This window comes from Fulmarus glacialis, unplaced genomic scaffold (assembly GCF_000690835.1).
Source record: "Fulmarus glacialis isolate BGI_N327 unplaced genomic scaffold, ASM69083v1 scaffold39965, whole genome shotgun sequence".
NCBI lineage: Eukaryota > Metazoa > Chordata > Aves > Procellariiformes > Procellariidae > Fulmarus > Fulmarus glacialis.
The window spans coordinates 94254-116188 of record NW_009214718.1 but is presented as its reverse complement, the minus strand read 5'-3'; the positions used below and the strand labels follow the sequence as shown (position 1 = coordinate 116188).

Below are 21935 nucleotides of genomic sequence, written 5' to 3'. Positions count from 1 at the left end.
TTCTTCGAAAATGCAAGAGATAATTAGTTGCAGTGCATTAAATAATGTGTTAAATTACTAAGCAATGAACATGTCAGAATCAATCCTATGTAATGTTGGCTCCTGCGCCTTTCACTTGTCACGTGCTGTGCGGTACTCACCTGTTGATACTTGCTTGTTTTGTGCAGGTTACTATTTTTTAAAACAGACAAATCTAAAGCACTCCGAGGGCTACTGTACAAGTGAAATGAGCTTTAATCAAACTGGCAATTCTGATACACGAATTCATTTGTAGGTCATTTGTCATTCATTACTACCTGCTATGAAAAAGAGAGGCCAGATTCGGCTCCCCTTATCATGAAGCGAGAATACCGGATTTAGCAGCTTCAGTTATTTAAAACCTAATCATTTCCTTACAGAAGGCAAGCTTCATTCATTTCTGTCCACTACACTGTTTTAACTGAATGTTATAGAAAGACACAGAGCCTCTCCTAATGATCTGAGGTTTCACCCCATCACATACTATGAAGTAGTTTGTTGCAACTTCTGTTAATGGATTAAAGTTTTTAAAACAGATTAAATCATTAGTACACCAGTTTTGTCATGTAAACATTTTAATGAATACATAAAGCACATATAAAGCAAAAGTTAAAACAAAATTATTGTTACAACCACCATAAACTATGTAAAAAAATTTTTACAAGCATATTGCTTGCACAGCAGGTTTTACAAAACAGTGTATCACAAGCAATAACACTCCCTGAAAACTAAAGACTTGGAAATAAAAATCACAGTAAGTGTTTACTTAAATCACATCATATACTAGTCAGATGAGCATTGATTTAACTGCGTTTCAAAGTCTTTATGATGCTGTAGTATACATTAAAGCTCACACAAGAAATGTGAATAGAATTCAAGTGCAAAAAGAAAAAAGAGGCCTGGATATTCTGACAATTGTATTGGTCATCATTTAAAGCTGTCGTTCCTAAACTTTTTGCCTGTGCGTGTTTATCGCAACCCTTTTTGTAGATTCCCATTACAGCGACGGCTTAACTCTGAGGTGGGTTTGGAACTGCTGTTTCAGAAACGCTGACCCCAAACCCCGGTTCTGCTCAACTTGAGAAGAACTTCAGCCCAACACTCCTCAGACCTTGCATCCGTCTGCAGGAAGGGGAAGCCCCGTGTCCGCCTTCCATATTCCCTGCACCCAAACACACATATATTGGGAAAGAAATACAGCAGCAAGGCTTCATACAGGCACCAGGAGAACATTACAAGATTGCATACAAAACTGAAGCAAAATGTAAGAGAAAAATTGATATAATCTTTCACTAACTCTGGCCTCACTCAACCTATTATTTACTGTCATTCACAATATTTTGGTCTGTTGCATGGGTGTCACAAATGTAGTTTAAAGTTTAGTACGTTAATGCATAATGTTAAACCAGGACAGAAAAGTTCTTATTTCACAGTCCAAACTTTAGTAGGCAAAAAACCCCCCAAAACATAAACAAAAGAATTACAAAAGCGTAAACAACAGCGTAAAAGAAGCAAAATAGCATTCATCCTGAAGTTGCATACAGGCTACTATCTAGGAGGCACAAGAAAGATTTCATCATTTTAACAAACTTGCTTATACGCTTCACAAATGTTTAGATAAATATTCTATACAGATTAGAAGGGAAATAATTTATAGTTCCACTACTGTCTTGCATGCTTTTTAAAATGTCCGCACCGCAGTTTCTTTCTGTCACCCTTTAAAAATCATCTTTAATACAATACAATTTAGGCTGTGTGCAACGATAGTTTTGTCTGGAATATTCTACCCTGAAAAAATTCGTAAAAGTACAAAATTCAAGCTGTTTTTGAGTTATGTAAAATCTTGATGGGGCAGGGGGAACAATGGCAAATGCATCTGCTGCCCATTAGAGGAGAAGGACTATTTCTGTCCATTCCAGTATTTCTATTTTTACTCACTCCCATGGGACTCCCACGCACTCTTAATTTAACTGCAGAATTCCAGGGTAAGGGAGAACCTGCTCCACGGGAGAAAAGGAGGCCATGAAACAGTCCCAGCTTTGTTCCTACCCCACCTTTCCATACACAATAGTGAATATTATTCACTAATGTACTTTTCAGCTATGGCTGTAAGATGAAAATGCCTCCACAAAGAATTTATAATGTGTTTTCCTTGAATGTCAGCCCTAAATCTGTACAAAGAGTAAGTGTTGTCTTTGCATTCCAGTGCTTGTGGGTGTGGGTAGTTGAGATACACGCTCCCACGGGGGCATGGGCTGGCTGCAAAAGGAAGATTGCAAGAAAGGCAGCTGCAAAATTGCTTTGGAATGCTTCAACAATTAATCAGAAACAAGTGCAAGCAAATAAACAGTGCAGCCCCAGGAACTTTTCAATTCCAAGCCTTTGAAATTCATCCTTTAAGGTGCTTTTCATGGTATCTTACTTATCAAAGACCTGTTTGCTTAGTGGAGTCTGGAAAACTGCCAAGAGACTTTATTCATATTTCAGCTCATCCATGAGCACCTTCAGCATCTATCAGTACTCTGGCACTCTTCAAAATTCAGCAAGTGACAACTATTCAGGTTTTAAGCACAAATAAGACTATTAGTCATCTAGATTTCCTCTGTATACACATGTATAAATAAATGACACCACAAGCCTTCCTTGATACAAGAAACCACAAGGCATTGATTTAAAGGCTAAATAAATAATAGTTGAAACAACTGTCTGTGCCACTTGCTCAATATTTTCTGCACTGAAACCTACGATACAGCTTCCTAGGACATGTTTTCATGCATCAATATTATCATTGTGTGCAATAGTGCTAGAGATGCTTTGGCACTTGAAGTCTTAACGTGACTGACTTTTGCCAAGCCAAGATAATAAAATTTCTCTGTGCTTCCAGCTGAGATCTGCAAGTCAGGACTCTAGCATTGTATGTAGTTGTTCTTAAAAAAAAAAAAAAATTTACTTCTGCTAGGTAAAAAAATGTTAGAATTGTCCATAATTCTGTACTGGTTTGCGGACATTTAAGTGCTTCAAAATAGCAGTTTACTGAACAGCAACAGAGATAAGACAGATGATACCCTGTCCTCTCATACATAATTACGTAGAGATCTGTAGAGAATCATAGCGATCGTGTTCACGCCAAAGGATAAAACACAGAATCTGTACAACTTGCAGCCATTTTTCAGTCATCACTACTAAAAAGTGAGTTCGTTGGTTTGTTTTATTGCTAAGCAAGAACGTACATTCCTCTGTATATTCTGTATGCAGAATGTAAATTTTTGGTATTGTCTCCTTGGTGTACAAAGAGCATTTCATATACTATTTTTCATCGAGTAACAGTATATGAATAAAACAGCAAGAGTTGAGCTAGCCAAGCAGGTTCCAGAAAATAGCAGTGTTGGGAACAGTCTCCGATATTTGCAGTAACAGATGTGGTTTTCTTCATTCTCACAGCAACCGCTTGTTGCATGTATGAACATTACATACCTACAGAAACAACTGCATAATTACAAAATCTTTGCCATAAGCATTATAGTCCCCAGTTCATAAATGTGAGAAACAAAAAGACCAAAATACACAGTTTGCTTAGTACCAGCTACCAAGTGTGAGAAGCTTCTGGTTTTAAGTTTCTAGAGTATTTTTCATCCAGTGGTCTATACATTACAATAACTCTTCAGGAAAGGGCTATTATACATTGTGCTTCCAAGTGCGGAGCTGTGAAGTACACAGACAGCCTGCAGCTGTCCTGTGATCACAAATCAGTTTTAAACCACAGGGTAGTATGTATCACGTCCCAGGGGAACACTATGAGATAGCCAGGAAAGCTGCATGTGCTAACCCATCCTGGCAAGCATCACGAGTTAGAGCCGTTAAACAGACAGCAAAGGTTATTGAAAAATTTGGGCCCAGCCAGCAACTATGAGCATTGCTTTTTGCAAGACACAACTTGAGCATCAAACAATATATTCAGCTAAAACAAAGGTTTTACAGCCCTACAGTAGTTCCATTCAAATGCTTATGCAGTGTGTGAACACACAAACACAAGACTCCATTTATCATTTACATGGCAAAGGCTACAGTGAAAATATCTTAAATTTTGCCACTAAAACAACAGTGAACTAACATGCCATCTACCTAACTTATCAGAGGAGGCGGGTTAATCCTGGAAAAGGAAAGAATTCAAGTAATACCCTTTAATCAAGACCTTGTTTTTCAATTCACAACTAAGTAGTGGTTTGTTACATGATTTCTAATACGAAATGCTTGGAATATAAATCTTCACTTCTTGCCAGAATAAAGCAGCTGGACTATTTCGTACACCTGGGATTCAGGATAATATCTGTCAAGCCATCTCCTCAGCGATGCTATCAACTGACCTTAAAACACGCTCTTGCGCAAGCAGGCTGAGAATCTGGCCGCAGTTCTTTTTCTAACATCCATGTCCAAGTCTGTCCCTCAATTAGCGCCAAACTATCTAGAGATTGTCTTGCATTTAGTGCTCTCATCCAGCTCAGTTTTGCAAATATTTAAGAACACCACACAAAAGCAGACTGAAGTTTCTCTAAATGGCACAGCATACAACTGCATACAATGCACCACATTAAATGTTCATAAAAACTTCTCTCAGTAATGTTTCTAGAGCCACCTGGATTTCTAATACTCCTTGTTACTACCCAGAATAGCTCCTCTTGTTTCTCAGATTTATACTTTTTTTGTTGTTGTTCTTTCCAGTTTAAGCCAAGCATTAAATTACACATCTGCATGTACTGTCTTGCTGGCTAAATCAACTCTTGCATTATAGCAGTTACACCTTCCTTTTAGTCCCACCCTTCCTGTTTAATTGTACTTTATTTTGCTGTAGCTGTGCAGTTCTCTATTCCTCAGAGCTCACCTTGCCCGAGCCCCGCCGGGGTACGTGTCTTTCACCTCCAAAGAATCTGCCCAGCGAGTCAAGTAGACCCGAGTCTCTGTGCCTTGGAGATCCATGTCTAGCATGGTCTGTAGTGCTCGCAGATGCCATTTTTGATCCGTGCCGGAAAGAGGAGCGTTTTTGTGAAGCCATCAAATCCGAATTCTCTGAAGCTGCTGCACTGTCCTCTTGGATGGTCTGTAGCTCGTCTGACTCTGAGGGCCGATCTTTGAAGGTGTTGTCTTCTCTTCCTGGGGCATCTCGGGAAAAGAGGCGGATCAAGTGGGGGCGACCAGTCGTGTCAGCTGGGTTGGCCTCAGGCCAGGCATTCTTTGGGTCTGCTGTGCCTTTGGGGTCTGTCACCGCTGGGCTCTTCGTGGAGGTCCCATTGTTCTGGTTCACATCTGCCTCTCCTGCAAACAACAAGGATGAGATATGAATACAGGCCTGTGAAAAACAGCCCTAGAACAATGCTGCTTTCTTTCGCTTGCCTTGAGATGCTCATTTCATACAAAACCCATAATATGTGCAGTTGTAAAGAAACTATGTTCTCTACCAGCCTTTTAAGAACATTAAGATATCTTGGAACTGAAACCGGGATGATGTTCTCACACAAAATTTGCAGTAGTTCTAGGTGGTTTTTTTTAATTAAATGTATTTGTAAATAGGTTGTTCGAAGCACAACTGAATCTAACTTTATTTACATGGAAGGCTTACTGATGAGGAGGCTTTCAGTTACAATGTCTGAACAAACAGAATTCCTGTACTTTCCCTTCAGGACTGCAACTCTAAAATGTGGCAGAACAGGGCGGGGAGTGGGTGGGTGTGGGTGTGGGGGGGGGGGAGGTGTGTGTGTGGAATTAAAGCAACATTGCAGGACTGTGCCTTTTCAACTGCACGTTCCCTCTCTATGACGTCAGAGCTTTTGTACCTGAAGGTTTTGTCCCCATTTGGAATCCCTCACTGTAACTTCAATACCAATCAAACAAGTGTAATGAGGGGAGGTTTTTTCACTATTTAAATTGTCCTCACTTCAAAAAAGCAGAGAACACTAAACTGCAATTTTTGCTTGGCCTCCCATGACAGTTTTCTCTATGTATGATCCTGGCACTCAGCATACGATGTCCTGGCTCTGATGGCGAAGGCCTAGAGCAAAACTGTCTGATTTGCATTTAGTGCTTGAAATGTCTGCTGCCTTCTCCACAGTTATGTTCTGATGCACGCAGTAAAATACCTGCTGCAGTTGCAGCACACTTAACCGTTAACCTGTAGTAGCTCCTTCTATCAGTGGCAAAAAGATTTATAGAGGGGTTTTTTTAAATCGTCTATTCCATTATTGCTACTGTTCTAAAGGAAACTGCATCCACTGAGGAGTAGGTCTTGCCTCCAAGGAACACCAAAAGAATATTAGTAGGTCACTGCTTAAGAAGCAACCGTCAGAGCAGACACCTCCCACACACTCACTCCGTCTCAGAAACGTTTTTTGGAGTTAATGGGGCTCAAAATTTCAGAAATAAGTTACAGTTAGTCATATGTTAGTCATAACATACGACGGGGGTCTTCTGATTACCTCATTAAATCCCCATTTGATTTGGTCCTTGTTGCCACCGGAGGGATAGGATTTGGCAAATACTGTTACATTTTCAAAGTACTCTGGGCTCAAGTACTTTGCTGATTCACCAGAGCAATTTTAGACTTGACACAGTCATTTCATATGATTTCGCCCACCCACAGGACACCCAAGAAACCTCTTCTCAGGCTGAGAATAATTCTGAAATAATTTTATGGATAACGACACGAGACAGTAATAATGGCTTCTGCAAATATATACCAGTACTTAGGTTACAATTTGTTGTAATCCGTCTGCTACAATTTTTCATACAAAAAACATAACGTGCAGTTTTGTTGTGCAACTTTTTTTTTTTTCCTTCTGTGAAAACTACCTAGAAAATGTTGGGAAACTTCAAGAAATTTTATTTGGTTAAAACATCTGAAAGTATTTCTCAGGAATACAATTATTTAACCAATGCTAATTGTCACTGAAGACCTCCTCAGTGGGGAAAAGCAAATATTTGCTGGCAACTTAGGGATTTTGGTTTTCCTGAAAAGATACTTTCAAACTTATTAGAAACTATTAAAGCACCCAAATTATTTTCTTAATCCAACAAAAGAGAAAGAAACTAACATGGGAATATGACACATTCAAAAACTGCAAAACATTTTAAATAGCAACTCTAAGCCTAGATTCTATACCATAATACAAATCCATTCAAGGACAGAAAAAGAAAAACAAACAAAAGAGCTACTGTATTTAATTAAATGCATTAACAAAACACCAGAGCATCTGCATACTAATATTTTTTTACAACAGTTGTTCTTTGTGTCACTGAATACGGGTATTGGTAAGAAACAAAGAAGGGTATTTGTGCCACAAAAGTAGCTTCTCCCAATGCATACGCAGTGAGCTATAAAGTATAAATCTTTCTGTATGCTTTATTTCAGTAATGAAAGCACACATTTAAGTTTTCCTCTAGATTTTCTGCATGCTTAAGTCTTCTCTACTATTTAAAAATGTATTGCAGAGAGATATTGTCAATATTTGAGGTAACTAATCAAAGTCTTCAAGTGCATTTGGAGAGACAGATCGTTTCAATAATGTCTTAAGGATATCCAGAATTAATGGAGCATGTAAACATATGCTTATTCATTCACTTAGAAACAAATATTTAGAATTCTATTAAAATCCATTATAAATGCTGTGCATATGATACTGATAATCTTTTTTTTGTTCCTCCCTGCAAGATGAAGCTCTCTTGTTAAAATAGAGTACTCTTCCTATACCATATCACTTGTACAAGAGAAAGCTGCCCAGAGAGGAAGAGGTCTTCAGGCATTATTTAAAAAAAAAACAAACCACCATGTAAAATGGGTTAAAGAGTAAGTACAACAGAATGCATTGCCATAGGCATTACCAGAAGGCTATTAAAGTGTCACCTATTTACATTTAAGTGAATAAAGTCATTAAAAGCTGTGCAAGTGAGAGCATGAGAAAAGCACATCCTCACTCTAGCCCAAAAGCAGCAGGAGGAAGCCAGACGCCGAGCAGGGATTTGGCACTCCAGGCGCAGCCGAGGACCACTCCCGAAGGCAACGCCACCTTTCCACTTCCCCTCGCTCTATGCAGCTCTTGAGCCTGCCACTGGCACAATCTTCCCTGTGCATGTTGGTCAGAGTGAACAAAGCCATTTGTTCCCTGTATGCACAGTGACTCCCCAAATTAATGAATACAGATGGACCAAAAAATCTGAACAGTCTGTTAATGAAACAAAACAGAAATTCCAAAGGTGCTTTCAATGAAACAGTATTAAATCCAACCTCCCATTGCCTTTAATAGGAGTTGGGCCACATACAAGTATTTTCAAAACCACTGCTGCGCCTTAATGCTCAATTTGACATTAATAGTTTATCCCATTTCTTGAGAATCAGAATAACAATTTTACGTAAGCCTCTAATTAGCTGGAACTTCTCAGCCCCGTGCTTCAAACAATAGCTACTGTCAAGACCATGGAAACCTGTTTTATACAAAGTACAATTCTGATGGAGAGTCCTTGGATACAAATATCCTTCTCATGGGTCACTTGGTAGAGCTGCTCTAGGATAGTCCCTCCTTGTGTATATAGAAGTCTGTAGTCTTCTTCCATACAGAAGACAACCTAGAAAGAGGTTCTTAAGCTAAGAGTTTTAATGTGTTAAGTTAAAAAAAAAAAAAAAAAAAAAAGGATTACAAGTTTTTCATCTCCTCCCACCCCCTTCCAGTCTTGCTTTCTTGCAGATACTTGTAATTCCTCTCACATTCTTATTGCTGCTCCCTCTACAAATGCAGTAAATTAAATGAGGAAAATGAAGCTGACAAAAGCTGAAGCATATTCCCCTACTTTGGCATCTCAAGAGAGGCTTAGTACAACAGTCACAGCATATTGCAAATATTGATTGTAACAATACATGACAGCAGCTTACATATTTGTACGAAATATTAAGAATTAAGTATTATTTACTCGTTACAAACACCAGAAAGTATATTTATCAAATTTATAACACTGAATATTTAATATATTTTATAGTAACTACAGATTGCTGTGACTGATTACTAATCTCCTTTTTCTTGGCCTTCTTTTCTCAGGGTATGAAGATGAAAGTCATCTCACTTAAACTTTAGGGACCTTTTGAATCAATTTTTCCTTTTAGCTTAAATCATGTATATTTATAAAGCAGTGCTCTTCAGTATATGAAATATAATATGTATTTGCCCTTTTCTACTTTTTTGGTCCTATTTCTTCTATAATACAACTGGATATTTAAATATAATGCAGTAAAGTTCTCAATTCTGAGTCAACTATATGTCAGTACGTTTATTGAAATGCTGATACTAAAATATTAAGTAAAACCTCTGGCATTTTGCACTGACTTAACCTGTTTTTACTCACTTGAACAACAAAAGGTCACACCTAAAAATTACTCAGCTTTGTAACACCTAAGATTTCAAGATCCTCAGTAAGCTGTAGTAGCAAGGCATATGTGCAATGTATTAGTAATAGTTCGCCTTGCATTGTTTAAGAGGCTGAAAACCACTATCCTGGAACACATGGCTTTTAGTACATCTGTGGTAGTATCAGGACATTTGAAAGAACAAAAAGGACAGAAAAAGCATGTCCACCATCACTACATATGAGCTGCTGTTGAGGATGTCTGGGTTCCAACTCTACCTTAAGATAACTGCTTCCCAACACTTTGCTTTTCCTTTTTATGCAGTTAAGTTCTCTATAAAAAGGACTTGAAGGAATTGTTTTGCAGGAAGTATAGCATAAGGCACCGCAGGGAGCCCTAATTCAACTCTGGCTTTGGATACTGTCATGAAGTCATACACTTCCATTTTTCCTGCACTATCACACACCTCACCTCAAACTCTAACGTTTTTGAGTAGATGGGACAACAGAGCTTTGGGTGTGCTGTAAATGAGGGGTCTGAACATGCAGCAGTAATTGTACACTGTGAGCTACTACAAAAGCCAGGGTCAAATAAAAATCAGGCCAATTTAACACTTAATTTTCTTGGAAAAAAGGTCCAACTATTTGGTGCTCAGCTGTATCAAGTATCAAAGGCAAGTGTAGCAAAAACTATTCATCCTGCAGACCGGTGCAGGTCATGTCAGAAACACCAAGGCCAGCCCTGGCTTCCAGCCGGAGTTCTACAGCTGGAGACGGCACTGAGGAGCACTGCACGGCTTAGCATGCAGTGGGAGCACCTGTTGATCAGACTAAAAGGAGAAAAGGGGATGAGAGAATGGGTGCAAACCAGTAAATTGGTGCAGAGAAAGGTTCAGCGAACAAGGCTACGGATCTCCTGATTTGCTGAGCGGCTTCAGAAAATACAGGAGTTATCCGATCAAAATGCTTGAGGCGGTTCTACTCTCTCCCTTGAGCACCAGTGAGAGGTACAATCCAGCTCCTGGTTTGGACTTTTACTGCAGCGCAGCTCACAGCAGAACCGAGCGTCTACAGCCATTAGGCTGCACTACATAAGTATTTGGGGAGAGGGAAGAAAGAATTATGTCTGCATTGTTAAATCTGAACTGCAAAGCTTGATTTATCCTCATTATGCTAAGACGCTGCAGACAAAAAGTGGCTCTCAGCCTAACTTCACTAATATGGTTAGAAGGCAATATGCCATTAGGCATTTCACTTCACAGATCTAATTACTGGGTTTGTCTGATGCTTGTCAAACTGTTGGAAATCAATTTTGAACAAATATTTCTGTTTGGAATAGATGGCATGCAGCATAATTGTGAAACAGTTGATCATAGCTCTGAACACAACTAGAACGAATCTGCTGGTCCGTTTAGCCTTTACACAAACATTTTTCCCATTTGCTAGCAGAATGAATGCAGAAAAAAATGCCAGTGTGTCTCACAATACAGATTCACATGAGTTTAACGGTCCTACTGCAGTTAGCCAAGAGACCGCTTCCATTACAGCTCACTCTCCTCCCTCCCTCCTTGCCAAAGCTTATCACTTTTAGGAAAAAATTCCACCCAAAGCCAAATTTCCTCTATAGCTTCAGAGTAACTGAAGAAAGACTATTTTTCTGCACAAGAAACTCAGCTTTTCCCATGGGCTAATCAAGCTGTAGACCAAACCTCCACAAAAATGAGAAGCCATCTGCTAAGCATAACATGCACTCCTTTGACTTTCCTCCCTCACTGCATACATTAGACATTATAGAGCGTATGAGGTCTAACCAGACAGGCATGGAAGGTTGTGAAGGTGTTTCCGTTCCATTGATGAGTCAAGTACACTTCTAGTCTGATGTGATGAAGCAGTGAATAAGGGGTCTGTTGTGGCACAATTTTCCTTACAATAAACCTTAGTACTAAAAATACAGTAAAAAGTGGAAAACCCCACCTGGCCCAGTATAGACTCATAAATACCTGTTGCTACAGAGCTGTATTTACTTCTATTGAACTAAGTCGAATAAAAGACCAAGTTTAGTTCTGTACTACATCTTGGGTCAATAAAGATCACTGGCTAAGCCTGCTGAAAAGGATTGCACTGCTGTTGGTAAAGGCACAACACATTTTTAGAGCTGACATTTAGACTGCATTGCTGTGGCCAGATGAATGGAACTAACACTTAACATTTTACAAGAGCAGCCCGACAAATGCTGCTTTCCCTGAACCCCTGATACCTTGTGCAATACCAGTTCTTAAGTGTTCTCTGCAGGCAGCATCATGCCTCCTGAGAGCTACTGCTGGACTGAAAACCAGTAGGTCAAATAGGATCTATTAATTGCTAGACCTTCGCTAATACCTAAGTTTTGGCAAGTTGCTTTCAGACTCGTTAAAGATCTCATCTCTCCAAGCCCTTCCTGGCCGACTCCCGCTGAAGAACGGCCACCAGGGAAGCAGAGCTCGGCCTTGCAGCAGAGCTCGCATGAAAACACAAGAAGGTTTTAATGGAGAGAAGGGAGGTGCTAGTTCACATCCTGTTGTGGAAATACCTGTCTTTGCAAGTTTAGCAGGAGAAAGGAGTGACAGTATGTCTGTATTATTTATGCTCATATTTTGAAGGAAAGAGATACTACATTCACTCAGGTAGAATAGAAATATGTACTTTTTAGCATAAAACTATGCTGTAGGAAAAAAATTCGAATTGCATAGGAGAATGACAGTTCTTTCAGACACTAATTACTACAGTATGAAAAAATAAGTGCAATTCCTCTCACTTCGTTTCTAATACTAACCTAAAACGTATTCCAGATCTGCTGAAAAAAACCCTCAAACATTTGACATACTTTGGCATCAATTCACAAGTAGCTGTTTTACTAGGTCAGACACCCAGTAAAATCTCTCTTGAAATGACTAACAACCTTCTTTCCAAGGGGCTAGTCAATGAAAAACTTGCTGGCTGCCAAAGGTGTCTGTAACACTAGTGCTGTTCTTCTTTTGTCACTGAGAAAAATGAACCTTCCAAAAGCTGACTTGACAGCTTCTTCTCAGTTCCCTCAGCGCACAAGAGAGTAGGTCTGGTCACCATCCTGAGATGCGCCATTTCCAGGACTTCCCTCAGCTACATGAAAGAGAATTCTCAGAGCTCGGGAAGTAGAGCTGGAAAAATCTACCTGTGAAGTAGCTTATCCTGAAGGTTGCTAATACAAGAGAGGTGATCTGCCAGAAACGTTCTTTACTACATACTGTCACGGTTGATCTGCATAAGGATAACAAAAATTATCAACTCCCTACTTGCGGGACAAGAAAGGACTTTTAGATTTTAAGTACTGGGCCTCTTGAATGCATTGTTTGTACACACAGAACCAGTTTGCATGGGTCCCACAGAATCTGATTAAAATAAATACACTTCTTTCAATATAGGAGCAACTGTTTCAAGGTCATATTTATACAGAGGCAAACTATAAAATTATATGCAACATGACCAGTAAATTATGCCCTTTAACAGCAAATATCATGAGTCTTATCTGCTTTCCTAACTTTGCCTCTCATTTCAGGGACCCAGCTTAAAAGCTCAATGATGAACACAACATAGAAGTCAATACGCATTTATTTCATTTATAAAAGTAGTGCTGGATTATGGAGTGATAAAAAATAAGTAATTTTGCAAGTTCATTAGGGTAATCAACAGCTTGATTTTTTTTTTCCCTTCCCCTAAATTCTGCCAGACTTCATTGTCCCAGACAAAGCGTTTAATATGTAACTGTGAACCATCGCTTGTTACCACGAGTACCGGTTTCATGATAAACGCATCCCTTAAGCATTGATCTGCAGTAAAGCTAACAAAGGTGTACTTGTCGCTTAACAGCCTTTGGAACAGGGATCCCTGTAACAGGTGGTACTGGCACCGTGGGGAATTGTTGCTGTGGTATCTCATTTGGTAGGGTAATTATACTGACTTTTTCAACTTACCTGGTAAAACCATGACACAATCAATCAATGACTAGACAAAACCACACAGGAATGTGACATCTAGCTGGAATGGTGACACTCTAATAAACATGTCTAAGTCTTCTCTCGTGAATTTGCAAACAGCACATAATTTTTACTCTTGCTGACAATTTTATGATTTGAGAGGCCTGGTTCTATAAAACAAATATAAAATAAACATAAAACCTAAAAATACGCTGTATATTCATTACAGTTTGTGTTCAGCATTATTGTTCCACTGAAGGCAACTAAGTTTTACAGCATCACTTTGTAAAAAGTAGTAACGCTATCTGAGTCAGAGATTTTTGATATACCATTACCAGGGGTCCTCTTGCTGGAAAACTCTTATGTATTGTCAGGCTTTTCACCAAGGCACACACAACTCCTAGCACCTGCATGTCAGAGATGTGAAAACACTTGCAGTCTGTGCAGTAATAACCCGATGTTGTAGTCCGTGCCCAAAACCTGGATATTAACAGGAAGCACCTGTGGTTACTGTGAGCTGAAATGCGTTAACATCCTGTTACCCACCATGAGGGGCTGCTCTCTGGGAGCCAGCGTTTAGACTTGATGGAGGAAAAACAACGTCATGCCACCCCCAAACTTGTACACCCTGTATTATTTATGTCTTTAAGTATCCTTTTTCCTCTCTTACTGAAGAAACTTCAGTAATGCCCTTCACACAGATGCTCGATTAAAGTAGCAAAATGAGTAGTGGCAGCATCTGAAATAGCCATGTTCATTCTGGCCATGTCAAAGGAAAGAGATCAAAGCAAGCTAGTCACAATGCATTTCAAATCATAGCAACTGTAGCAGTAATTGCATACGCACTCTATGCATTTTCCTGTTTCAGATGATGCTGAAGCTTAAAACCAGAGCTACAACAGATCTTTTTTTCTTAAACCTACTCTGAAAAGTCACACCAGATTCAACAATAGCTGGGGGACCTAAGTTACACATTGTCTGTCACTCCACTAAGCTTAATTTCCTCCTCTTCCCCTGTTCTAATGGGGTTTTACAGTACAGGCTATATATGTATTTCTGCAATTCAGTGATGCATCTTTGTAAGAAGTTACCAGGTACTCCAACTTTTGAGGTCTTGCAGAGAAGTTTTCTACCGAGCCATCTGCTGCCTTTACCTAACTGCATTGACCAGCTACATGTAAAGAAAGCCAGCTATTTGGGAATACACGGCACAAACCATGCTCTGGACTTAAATATTTGCCTCATGGATGTGTGAAGGTGTTGTATGCTTGTGAGCATATTTAAGTAAAGAAATATCTAGGTAAAAAGAGTCATTCAAAAAAGGTAAAAATATCCCCTGTGGGAAAATATTTTTGATCTCAAGATTGTAATTAAAACCAATCCACTTGATTGCATGAACTGCCTTGCACTCTGCATGTTTTCACAGAGTTGGTCACTTGGTTATCTGTGCCACTGATTTACAACGAAGAGCTGAAACGAAGCCCACACGGTGGCCTACCATTGCAGAGGAATGCAGCAGTGTAGGCCTGGCTCGCAGCCTCTCTCTCTTGTTTTCCAGAACTTCTGGCATTGCCTCCATTTGCTGAGGGTTACAAAGGAGAGTACAGAAAACAAAAAAGCCTGTGGTTGAAACCAGTGGGACTTGCTATGGCAGAAATTTGGAATCTATGAGAGGCATGTGGCAATTCTCCACACAGCCTGCAGAGAGTTTTTAAAAAACTTAACCAAAGAATTTTATCCACCCACTAGTTTCAAAGAAAAATGTTCCTTTGTGTTACTAGAACATATAGGTTTGTTTTAATCTTGAGTATCTCACAAAGCATCCTCCCACAGTAAAGTGAGCTGGGGCATCATTTGTAACAAACAACTTCATGTACTTAAAGAAGAAAAATTAAATCACCTGTTTGATCCATCAGCGTTTGTCTTCTTTAAAAATTGTGCAACTTGACTCGTGTTAAACAGAGAGTGCTTGATTATTCATCTTTTCTGCTACAGTCACGTTGAGCCTGAATAATCGTTAGGTTGCAAAACCTGAACGTAGCCCGCCCCCTCCCAAAGTAATAGCACAACAAAATGACTAGCGCTTACATCAGATTTCACAACTTACACTATCTTTTGTATTTTCCACATCAGTTATGTTTTTCTGAAAAATAACCTATTCCTGTCAGTGCAACTGAATACGCAATATTACAGTTAGATTTCTTTCATAACACCATAGAGAGACAGGGCCTTAAAATCAGCAAAAAAAGAAATGTTGGTGAAACGAGCGAGGTGAGGACAGTGACTGAACCAGCTGGTTCAAAGCAAGTTGCTCAGAGCATGATAAGCAGCATAAGAAAACCAGCTGTAGAATATTTTCTGTTAAAACCCATCATGTAGCCTCTCCAAAAAGAGGGCTTGATAATGTTACTGGTTTTTGCTTGATTAGGGGTTAAGGGTCTGAGTGGTAGATTATTATTTAGGAAGTATAAACTGCAGAATAAAATACGGTGGTAATAAGTTAACCAAATATGCTAACTTTAAGAAACACACTTTGATTGTGACCACAGGGAAACAACTTACAGCATGAGGCTCCAAACCCCTATTTATATGAGCTGCTTTTAGTGCTAGAGAATAATACTGTTCATGTGTGTTAAAGTTTTCCCGAGACCAATTACCTAAACCTAACCCCAACAGAACACTTCACAGTAGTGAATGTAGCCTGAAGTATTATATATGAGTTCTTCATACGTTAAACTCCCCCAAAAATAACACACTGATTTGCTGGTTTGGGGACATAAATTCAAAGTTTGATTTCCAAGATAGCTTTGTATAGAGCAGGCGCAGGGAAAAAGCAAATTACAGGAAGGCAGCAGTCCTAGAGAGAACAGCGCACAACGCAAGCTGGGTAATTGGTAGCTGTGAATTACCTGCAGGATGCTGTAATCAATACACTTGAAATTTTCATGCATCCTTCAGGTGAATGTTGCTGTCTCTCTGGATTTCTCTATTTTTCCCTGTTAATGTATTCTGAACTGAAGCTTTAAATTGCCCACTAGATCTCAGGGAGCCACCATCATTATAGAATTTGCAGTGAGGGGAGTTACTTTGGTAGTTTTTAGAAGAATTTTTTTTCCAGAAAATTCCAAGATACACTACAGTCCTGTAAATGACACATTTGGAGTACAAAGCACATATATGCTAACATTTCTAAAAATATATGAAATACCCGGAGACCAATAAGCCTGTAGACCATTTCCCACTGTGTTGCACTCTCGCATATGTAAAACAAAATTGAAGATCTGGCTCTACAGAAATTGACAAAAAATACTCAAAAAAAGCCAAAAAGGGGCTGTAGGGGTGTTCAAGGCTGCCTAAACTGCAGTTCTCTACAGTCAGAAGAAGTCCACAACTGTTAGAAACTGTATCAATCTGGCATTATCTTCACTTTGGAATTAAATTTCACCTTACATCTGTGGTGAAAGGTCAGAGGAGCAAAAGAGAGCAGGAGTTTCTTCCAGTTGCAGAGTTTGCCCATAGAGCTTGTCACATCTCAGAAACTGAGAGATTACTCTAAAAAGGTAAGCACCTCTCTGCCCTGTGGGAGGCAGAAGCCCAGGTGGCGACCCACACCTCCCACCCACTCTGCCCACAATGCCAACAGTGAGAGCAGCTCCCCACCCCGTGAGGATGCAGAGATCCATGTTGTGACCTGCATCTCCAGCAGTCCAGGAGGTAGAAGATGTGAGTACCTCCGCGGGCAATGCAACAACCATGTTGTGACTCACACCTCCAGCTCAACCCAAGACATTAGCAGTGGAAGAAGCTCACACCTCTGTGGGGACAAGACCACCACCAACAGCTGCATCCATGATGTGGAAGACATGAGCACCTGTGTACCCTTTGGGGAAGCAGAGGATCAGGTCATGAGCTTCACCTCCAGTTCAAGATGCTGGCAATGAGAGAAGATCCCTGTCTAATACGGACACTCTGTGTAGCAGTCATCTGCAGCTCTGCCTTTGGTACGGACAGTGAGAATTCTGTCCTAAAAGATCAGCAGCTAACTGCTAATTTTAAAAACACAGTAAATGCTTCGCAGATGTATCACTTCAGGAATGTTCAGCATTTCAGATTTTAGTTTTTGTCTGCCTGATAATGCTCACTCTAAACAAATTTTTAAATGTGTTCATATAATACGGGATTCTAGAGGGTGACAGTCAAAATGATCACTCTGAACACTGAAGATAAACCCAAAAGCCAGGTTACTCAGAGGACAAATTCTACACACCATTATCCAAACTCATGTACAGAAACCATCCACACCTGAGCACATTTATGACAAGGATGCTGCTGGGGCACAGACTCCCGAGGCTGCGTTTGGCTGGTCTTGCGGTTTAAAGTCTCTCTGCAGGCCCTGGCACAAGGAACACAGCATCCAAGGAGGTGCATCCTGCTGACTACCGTGAAGGGAGGGAATGGGATTTTTGCCACCACGCTCTGTCTTGCTTGTCATAACAGCTTTGTCTGGAAGCTGCATAATGGAGTACATCAGCACAGATCTAGGAGCAGAGCCATGTAATTGCTGTGGCAGAATGAGCGGAGGGTATAAAAATATTGTAATACATGCAATAAACAGTAGGTAGTGTGTTAAACTATTAGCAAAAATACTTTCAAGGCCTTTGTATTTTTATAATCTATACAATTAAAAACCCAAGAGTTTTAGAGGTGGTTTGGATCATACAGCAATGATGAAATATTTAAAGCCTTCTCAGTGAAGTGATTTCCTCAGTGAAGAAATTTGATATACAAAGAAATATTTTTCCGAAGTAAACTCTAATATATGCCTGAACAATTGATACGAGATTTGATTAAAATGTCTGCCTGCCTGGCAAAAAAAAGACACATTAGGAGGAAACCTTATCTCCAGAACCTACTGCAGGTTTACAGAAGGCAGAATCTTCTTCGTAATAGCCTCGAGTGCAGTCCTAAAACCAGAATAAAGATTACTTGAAACCAAGCAGGAAGTTCCAGCAAATACAACAATAAACACAAAGGACTAAAGCAGTCTGCACTGGCTGAATTGGCACAGGGTCTTACAGCAGAGAGATTATTCCACAGAAAGAATACAAAATATTGCAGAGAGCTGAGAATAAGATGGTCAGAAGAAAGATACCAGAAAGAGAGAGATGAGTGTTTCTTCTGATGATGAAGAGGTTAATGAGAAACATGAACTCAGACATTTAGAGCCGGATACAAATCACCTTGTCTGTCTATCCTGCAAGCAACGGCCAGCATTTAGCAGGGAATAAAGAAACATGTTACAAGAAGTCACATGGAAAGACCGTACACTCCACAGTGAACCACAGAATCCACCGCCTTAAGTGTCTGGATGTAAGTCTTCCAACCCTGAAGGTAAAAGGACAGTATTTGCACTTCCAATTTGTCACACCACCCTGCTGCTCTCCCATGTCAAGCACCATCTCCCTCTCTGCCCCACCTCCCCAGTTGCCAGTCCTTCCTCCCACCTCCTCTTCACTAGGCTCCTGGACCAAAGCTGCTGTCCGAACAACTCTGCTGTGCTGCCTATCCCACTCCCACAAGCTCCACCGCCACAGACATCGTGATCCCTCGCCATACTGCTGCAGACTTTAGCAGGCTTCTTCTGGACCAAATTCCAGATTATCTCTGCACAGCAATTCACCTCTGAAATCTCTCCTGGTTGTAAGCTTACCTGCCCAATATCAGTCAGAGCTGTCAGAAGCTAGTACAAGCAGACAACACACACTCACTTCTAAATCAATTAGAAGAGTCACAAGATTAAAGTGCTACCTCTCCTAACTTACGCTGTCGAAGGCTTAAAACTCATGTACATCTTACGATACTGGGAGTTAACACAAAATGTCTAAATTCAAAGGGTTCCCACTTGGAAAATGAATGCTGCATGGGCTTTTGCCCTTTTTCAAATCCTGCTGCTGCTCTGGATTACTGACATTTGTCTACATTAACTAAGAGCTTTCAAAGTCATTTCACAATACATTTCACAAACGTCATTCCAGCGGTACCCCATCAACCCTCTACAGCTCTGCTAACGGAGCACTGCTGGATCAGCGTCTGCCCACAGTTCTCTTATCCAGCCTTAAGCGTCGCTTGCTTGGTGCCACAGATTGATCCAGTTTTGGAAACTTGACCTTCCTGCACTGAAAGAAGAAATACTTCATTTCTCATCCTTCCCAGAGGAATTTAAATGGCTGTGCTAAGACAAAAATCATACAGTGATGCCTTCTCCATGTCCCAATTACAAATAGGTTTCTCCCCATTTTATTTTACAAGCTTATCTATACAGGCAGTGCATGAAAGGAAAACAAAATATTTCTATATTGGGTGAAGGAGGGGGCAAAATTACAAAATTTCCAAATCCAAAGTAGCCTGGGCCATTGGTACCATCTGCGCAGCATGAAATCTCACATTTCTAAAAGATGTGTTTATATGGTGTTTGCTAGACTGAGAGCAAATGTGCTCTGCCCCCGCATCAATTCAAAGTCATCTTGTTTGCCATGCCTTTGAGGCCAGCTGAAAGTTGGACAGCTTCTCTAAGGCATGAGGCATAAGCAGTTTAAGCGGACGATATCCTGACAACTAGCTGAAGCTTAGCACAGTGCTAATGTGGCTTCCCTTTGGCAGCAAAATACAAAGTGGTCAAGCTCCAAGTCTCACAGTATGCCTAAACTGGACAAAAGTGTGGTGCATAGACTTATTGCAGGTTCTTTCCATGGATTAATTTCCAGCACACAGCATGGGCAATCACTAACTCCTCAATATTCTCCTGCTAGAAGACCAAAGGAAAAACAGATGAACTTATCACAGAGATGGTCATCTTTCACTACTTTTAAATCTTTAAGTGCAGCTCAGCTACTGTTCTTTGCTAGAATCATTTGTAAATTTAGTGCATGACTGAATTTTACACTATAAAGTCTATCAATAAGGACAGCATACTTTTATAACATACTATTTATATGCAAATTTTATGTACTTTTTGCATACTAATTGAAAGCAGAAAAATTAAAATTCCCTACCCCTCTCACCTTCCCATGTTCATTTCTGCTTATTTCAAGGTCTGGATGATAGATAGTTTTTAAAGAAGTCTTCTGTTCTCAACTCTGCTTGCATAAATGGTACCCACTTTTCACGTTACTGTAGTACGTTATCCTGATAGGAAACTTCCTTCCATACATACATAGACAAGTTTCAATCTCTTCTCCCTCATGCCAGTATACTCCAGACCAACATGGTTGGACATAAAAGCCACAGGCTATCATAGACCAATCTTTCTACTAAGCATTCAGTGGTCTTTCGTATAGCAGCTGATTTAATTTATCTCACTTCCTTTGCCTTATCAAGATTGTTTCACCTAAAACATGTAATAAAATCTTCAAAATAGTCTGTGTTTCCCTTTGCTGAACTCCCAGGTATAAACATGCACGTGAGGAAAATTTTCTTTAACAAATTCAATGGAATTGGTATGATTTCTTCATGCAAACTGACAATTGCTGTCAATCCATAAATTTTTTTTAAGATAAAAACTAGTTAGAGAACTCACACGAATGCTTTGCTCCCCCTCTGCAAAATTAAACCTTTCCAACCTCCAACAAGTGCTAAAAGTTTCCAATTATCAATTTTTCAGGTTGTCTCACCTTTGAAAGAAACATTTCTTAGAGTCTTAGTCCTATCTTTCCCCACCCCAGAATGCACATTACAGCAATGAATGTACAGAGACCAGTTTATACATACACATTACAACAGATTGAGGCAAGTTTAGCATGGAGAAAAGCATTTATTGTGCTTACCACCATATTTACTGTGGTAAGTGGCAATGATGGTAATGTCAATTAGCATCCCCATCAATGCAGCCAGAAAAATCTGCCAAATGAAAACAAAATTCCTGGTGAATCACTAAAGCACATACATAAGGAAACAGTTTGTTTAAATCAATGCTATATTAGAAGAAATAAATAAAATCTCAGGAAAAATCTGAATCCTGTAGTAGACTTAGGATTCTTAGTTAGCAAAAGCACAAGGTAATGGGTCCTAGCAACATATCCAGGGAGCACAACAAACTCTGTGGCACTACAGGAATACCAGTCTCTATAAAAAACTATCAAAAATTACGCAATTAATCTCTTTAATTAAAGGCATATATACAGTATTTCAGTTGGATTTTACCTGAGATCCTGGAAATTATTAGGAAATCCCAAAGCTGTTAAAGTAAATCTAGACATATAACAAAAGTCCATTTCTGCCTCTGAGCTAACCATCTGTCAGAACAGCCTTTTAGGTTTCTGCTTTAATATTTTAGTATCTAACCTCAGCTATTCTAGGTCTTTAGAAACTCCATCCCACCCTCCATCATTACAAACCACGTTATACACTTCTAAATATATTAATAAACCTGTTCTCATCTAGACTCTCTAGGCCACATTAGACATATTTTCTATACACTACAAATCATTGATATTAGATTATAAATAAGAAGGGGTTTTTTTAAAGTAAAAAAAAAAAACCCAACAC

At 39.7% G+C, this 21935-nt stretch overlaps 1 protein-coding gene across 3 annotated transcripts in view; it reads right to left on the bottom strand.

Annotated features, from left to right (window-relative positions):
• The window catches only part of MBP (myelin basic protein), a 95848-nt gene that overhangs the window by 16484 nt on the left and 57429 nt on the right, over positions 1 to 21935 (bottom strand). Inside the window, exon 2 of one of the 3 annotated variants that reach the window (XM_009578644.1) lies at positions 4898 to 5328. In XM_009578644.1, coding sequence (XP_009576939.1) covers positions 4898 to 5068 — 171 coding nt within the window. In that variant the 5' untranslated portion in view covers positions 5069 to 5328. Of the gene's footprint in view, positions 1 to 4730; positions 5329 to 21935 lie in introns of those variants that run through there. The other 2 variants (XM_009578645.1, XM_009578643.1) reach the window with 2 other exon arrangements.